This window comes from Chrysochloris asiatica, unplaced genomic scaffold (assembly GCF_000296735.1).
Source record: "Chrysochloris asiatica unplaced genomic scaffold, ChrAsi1.0 scaffold00023, whole genome shotgun sequence".
Lineage (NCBI taxonomy): Eukaryota > Metazoa > Chordata > Mammalia > Afrosoricida > Chrysochloridae > Chrysochloris > Chrysochloris asiatica.
This window is the reverse complement of record NW_006408541.1, coordinates 3,609,111-3,615,404: the sequence shown is the minus strand read 5'-3', so window position 1 is coordinate 3,615,404 and position 6,294 is coordinate 3,609,111. Positions and strand designations below refer to the sequence as shown.

The 6,294-nt window shown below is 46.8% G+C and overlaps 1 protein-coding gene across 1 annotated transcript in view; it reads right to left on the bottom strand.

Moving 5' to 3' along the window:
* Positions 1 to 2,334: 2,334 nt before the first annotated feature.
* The window catches only part of LOC102831676 (zinc finger protein 343-like), a 24,200-nt gene continuing 20,240 nt past the window's right edge, over positions 2,335 to 6,294 (bottom strand). The window contains exon 6 of the mRNA XM_006839314.1: positions 2,335 to 2,495. Within this exon, the coding sequence (XP_006839377.1) occupies positions 2,335 to 2,495 (161 nt within the window). The remainder of the gene's footprint in view (positions 2,496 to 6,294) is intronic.

Below are 6,294 nucleotides of genomic sequence, written 5' to 3'. Positions count from 1 at the left end.
GCCTTTTAAACTGAGAACAGCCAAGCTAACCAAGCCCAGTGCTAGAAGCCTGTACTCAATATCTGCATGGTCCCAAGTATTGGATTGCTAGGCCGGTGGTTCAAGTCACTCCTTGAAAACTATGAGTCAGAAACGACTCAACGGCACTTCACAACAATAACACCCAATCATTTGGTGGGCGTTGAGGAGACTTTCGAAAGAAAAGAGTTATCAAGTAAATTCATGGTACCACAATGCGCAAAGGAAATTCACCCACCATTTGGAGCAGAGGAGACCCGGTAGGAACGTGAAAGGGAAGTGGTGTCCACCCAAAGGGGTCTGTCAGAAGCCAGGTGTCCTCCCTTTCTATACTAGTCCTCTCAAGACCACTAGCGCTGGGCGGTGGGTCTGGAATCAAACTGGCAGTGTAAGGCTAACCACTCTCTCTGTCCCCAGATACCAGGCTAGAAATTCCCAACTTTCAAATGCAGAGAGTCCCTCGTCTTTAAACACAATCACACCAAAATCCTCAGTTTCCTCACACATGAGAAGAGTGTGGGCAGCTTCTGGCACTTTACAAAGCCAAGTGTCTACATCAGAATCCAGTCTGCCCTGACATCCAGTTGTATTATTATTGAAAACGGCTCTGCTCTTACTACCGGCCAGGTACAACTCCAGGCGCCGTACAAGTTAACTTTCCCATGATTCCATGAGTTAGGTCTTATGGTAAACTGAGGCACAGAGAGAGGTTCTATTTCTTGTTTGTGACAAAACTAAAGTGTCTATATTTGAAGTCTGGCTGTGGAGTGACACAGTGTTGGCCAGTCTGGCCAGGGACACACTGTTAGTGGTGCCTGACCCCTGTGGGGTGGGACAATTCTCAAGGAAGAGTCCTGGTGTGGTGCTGTGGCTTAATGTGCTAGACTGCAAGGTCAGTTTAAACTGCAAGGTCGGTGGTTCAAGCTCACCAGCCGCTCCTCAGAAACCCTACACAAAGTCGCTATGGGTTGGACCCGACTAGACGGGCACTTATCAACAACATATACACACACAGTAGAGAGGATGCAGACAGCACAAGACTCAACATGCTGAATCTTTCAACGGGTTCATGGGTTTCACTATACTTTTCTACTGAGGTTTAAAATCTGTCATTTGCAAAAAGTTACAAATGAAATTCCTGATACCTGGACCCTACCAGAGAGTTTGGAAGTGATTGAATAGTCAGCAGAGACCCCTCAGAGGTTCCCACCCCACCTAACCCCCTACATCCATAAACACGAGCTGGCGAGCAGACATGGGAATGGGGAATCAATCAATCGAATGCCCCGCACATTACAGATAAAGTGGAGTTCTGCATCACAGAGTACAACTGGCCTTTGTCACCCAACAGCAGGAATCAGAGAATCTACCCCCACTTGAAAAGAAAAACCACCAAAAACTACCTACCATGCAAGCCCTGGCGGTCGTTCATCGAGTCTGTGCCAGGCTAACACTTGCCCCTACTAAAATCCGGGGATCCCCTAGGATATTGTGTCAGTAACAAGCTCACCCCCAAGCACCTTCCCATTCAGCCAACAAAACCAACAGCACAGGCTGGTTAGGAGGCTCCACTCCCAGCCCACCACCACCTGCGAAGGCTTCAGCCCACCAACACATGCGCACTAAGTCCTGGTTCCCACCAGGGCCCGGGAATTCGGAACCGAGTGAGCGCTCCCCACCAGACACCCTGGGGGTCACACCCTGGTCCCCTTCCCCAGGGAATGTCAGTCCATCTGCCCTGGGCGGAACTCCCCCCACAGCCCAGAAAACCCGGGGACGCACGGCTGGAGCAGCGTGGTTTCTCCCGGGTTCATGCCGCCCCCTTCCAATCAGGAACCCCAAGTTCCAAGTCCCTCTCGTCCCAGCCCGGGACCCAGGGGCCGCGAAGCGCCCCACAACTCCAAGATACGGGCCGTCAGTCCAATTTTCATGCCCCAAATGGGAGTCTCGAGCCGCGCCCCCTTCTCCAAAAACGGAACATCGGAACCCGCGGGCGCTGACCCACCCGGCCCGATCCCTGTCAACTGAACCCCACTTCGAGCCCCGACGCCTCCCCAACCTTTCCTCCCTGTTATTCCCGCGCGCGCGGGCGGAACAGCCTCTGGGGTCCAGGACCGTGAGGGCCTCGCTCGGTTTCTCCGGCCATCGCCGCGGGCTCCGCCAGAACTACAGTCCCCAGAATCCCCGCGGCCTGCGGCTCCACGGCCGTCACCAGGGCCGCTTCTGAGCCATGCGGTCCAGACCGCAGCAGGCCCAGTTCTCCTCTGGAAATACCTGTTCATCCAACTAGCAGCGGTTCCCGAGTGCAGTTTCCACTCAGCCGAATTCTTCGGGGACCTCACGCCGGTGATGCCTCAGCGGCGGACTTCTCTCGACTTCCGACACAAGCCTCCAAATAAGAAGGGACTTCCGGTCGCTGGGACATCGCGGCTGCTCCCTCCGGGCTGGAAAGCTGGGTTTTAAGCAAACATTGTCTTCTGAAGGGGAGCTGAGTTCACTGGGCTTGGGCTCCGTGACATCCACCCCACCATGCGGGAGCGCATCCCATGGTCAGCCTCATTTTACTTACAAGAAACTGGGCAAGCAAAGGGGTCCGCATAGTCTCAGTTGAGTCTCAACACTCAACTCCAGCCACTTCCTTTATTGTCATTTCCCTCTTGTTGAAGACCTGGAAGTTAGTAGCAAACTGTTACCCTGTTCCCGGAGAAAGGAAGCCTCACCCATAGGTGGAGACTGGTCCCTTCTGCAACATGGCAATTGAGGTTCTGCAAAACATGTACTTTACTTAGTTCAGCTCATGGAGAAAGCCTTCAAACTGGATAGATAAATGCAAATTAAATTGAATTTTCCCTGTTGCCAAAAGGAAAAGATATCTTTCCCTACGTGGTCTCAGGAGACGACGTACTTCATTGCTCCATTTATAGGACTTTCTCAGAGACAGAAGTTATACAGACAGAGAATGCTACGTGGTTGCCAGACAGGGTGTGAAGGTATTACTACAAAGGAATTGCACACGAAAGATTGTCGCACTGATGGAACCTGATTGTAATTATGATTTAAATGAATGGATTTGAAACCCCTGAGATAACGCGCTGCACTGTGAAGTCAGTTTGACCCGCAAGATGGACGGTTCAAACTCACCAGTCACTCCTCGGAAACGCTATACAGGGTCGCTTAGGGTTGGAACCAACTAGACTGCACTTAACCACAGCTTTGCATATGGAGCCCTGGTGTGGCGCTGTGGGTTAATACGCTGGACTGCAAGCTCAGTTTGAACCATGAGGTTGGCGGTTCTTACCAGCCACTCCTCAGAAACCCTATACAAGGTTGCTATGAGTCAGAATCAACTCAAAGGCACTTAACAACCACCTCATATATACAAGTAACAATTCAAACTGAATCACTGATTTAAATGTAAAAGCTAAAACTATAAAGCCCTTGGTAAGTACCACCAAGTCCATTTCAACGCATAGTGACCCTGTCTGGGGTTTCCAAGGAGCAGCTGTTGACTATGAACCACCAACCTGGAGGTTCAAACCAACCTTTGGGGGTCAGTGCTATCCCACACCAGGACTCCAAGGAGATAATGATACTTAAAATGGCTTAAAATTTGCTGTTGTCACTAGCGCTGCTAGTGTGATCATGTTGGTTCCAAATTCACAGCAAGCCTGAATATGGTTTCCGAGAAGCAGCTGCTGGTGGAGTTCAACTGCTGACCTTGAAGTTAGCAATCCAGTGCTTATATTACAGTGCTACACCAGGACTCTTAGAAGAATATATTGGACTATGAGTTTGTCATCTTGATTAGGTAATCAATTCTATCAATTCTTTGATATGATACAGAAGCATAAACAGCAAAAGGAAAAATAGATAAAACAGACTTTGACTCTTCAGCCCAGAGTCAGTGACATAGCCACAGAGGACCAGACTGGAGAGTGAAGCATCCAGCTGATAAGAAGAGAGGGTATATGCACAAGAACACCCACACTTGCAGATAATACCCATTTGACCTGGCTTAAATGACTGGATGATCAGAGCTCAATGAGAAGAAAGAAGAGGAAAAAAAGAGTAAATTGATACAATTTGGTGAAGTTGACCTATAACTATGGATGCAGTAGCTCAAAAGAGGGAACAAATCTTTACAGTAAGAATCATTCCCACCCCCTCCATATACAGAGTAGACAGGGATGGGCAACTTGGACACTGGCTCCCCAAAATGGGAGGGTTACAAAGGTAAGAAGTGACTGGCTTACAAGCTTTCAAGAGGGAATCTAGATCCAGAGGGCCTGGAGGAAGGTAGAATCTCCCCTGAGTAGTATTCAATCTGACTAGGCGGAGCTGATGAAAGGAGATGGGGATAGGTCTCTTGTGACACAATAGTGTATAATTGTTAACAGGACTGATTGTGAGGGTTGGAAATGTAAAGGTAGATGTTTTGTAGCAAAAGGAGGAGAGTGATTAACTTTTCAATCTAGGAGTGGCGGTCCTTGGGACCATCAAGGGAGAAGAGGAGAGAATGGAACCCTACCCAGAGAAGCAGTGACACCAGAGATGGAGGCAGAGACGATGATGTGGAGCGATGGAGCATCTGGGGACTTTAGATCCAGAGAGGGAGAGGGACTGTGTGCTGAAGACCCGAGGGGTGTGGTGGGCAGGCTTGTAGTGTATACCCTTTGGTTGGTTGATGATGCATGGAGGGGACTGTAACCATGGCAACGAAACTACGATAGGGTGAATGTAAAACTAATGTTCTCCCATGTAAACTATCGCATAATTCACAATAAAACTTTTTAAAAAACAGACTTCGTAAAAAATGTCTATGCTTCAAAGGACATCATCCAGGAAGTCAAAAGACAACCCACAGAATGTGGAAAAAAAAATTGAAATCCTGTATCTCATAAGGGACTTGTATCTATAATGATCCAAGGGCAAATAATCCAAACTCAGGACTAGATGAATAAGAATCAGACATCAGGATTGCAGACTCAGTAACATCCTGCGTTATGCATATGACACAACCTAGCTTACTGAAAGCAAAGAGGACTTGAAGCCCTTGCTGTTGAAGATCAAGGATTATACAACATTCGGTATGAATTACACCTCAATGTAAAGAAAATAAAAATCCTTACTATTGGAGCAATAAGCAACATCATGATAAATGGAGAAAAGATTGAAGTTGTCAATGATTTTATTTTACTTGAGTCCACAATCAACACTCATGGAAGGAGCAGTCAAGAAATCAAGTTACGCTTTGCATTGGACAAACTTGTTGCAAAACACCTAAAGTGTTAAAAAGCAAACATGTCACTTTGTGGACTAAGGTGCCCCTTAGTCCCAAAGCACGGTATTTTCAATAATGTCATATGCATGCAAAAGCTGGTAAGGAAAACTGAAGATAAATTGATACGTTTGAATTATGGTATTGACAAAGAATATTGAAGATTCCAAACACTGTCAAAAGAAAGAACAGATTAGTCTTAGAGGAAGTACAACCAGAATGCTCTGTAGAAGCAAGGATGGAGAGATTATGTCTCATGAGAGAAGGACATCGTTCTTGGTAAGGTAGAGGGTCAGTGCAAAGAGGGAAGACCCTCAATGAGATGGACTGACACAGTGGTTACAGCAATGGACTGAAACCTAGCAACCCTGGTGAGGGGGCATAGAATGGGGCAGGGTTTTATTATTCTGCTGTCAAAAGTCCCTGTGAATTGGCACTGACTCCGTAGAGCCTAATAAACATAACAACAATCTAGAATATATGGGGAGACCTTCTAATTCAATATTAAACAGGAAATACTCCAATTAAAATATGGGCAAAGAATTTGAAGAGATATTTCTCCAAAGAAAATAAACGAACGACTAAGCATATGAAAAGATATTCTAAACCACAATGAGATACCCCTTCACACCCACTGGAATATCTTTATTAAAAAAGGTATAGGAGCCTCTGCACACATTGTTGGTGGAAATACAAAACGGTACAGCTGCTAATGGAAAACGTTTTAGAAATTTCTCAAATAGTTAAGTGTAGCTATTGTTGTTGTTTTGTGTCATTGAGTCACTTCTGACCCATAGTGACCCTGTATAGCAGGGATAGGGAACCTCTTTTCTGCCAAATTTATGGCATCATTCATGAACCATACAAAATTACCAACTTAAAAATTAGCCTGCCACTACCCAAAATGAGGGAGGGGGTGGCCTACAAAGGCAAGAAGTGACTGGCTTACAAGCTTTCAAAAGGGAGCCTAGATCCAGAGGGTGTGGAGGAAGGTAGAA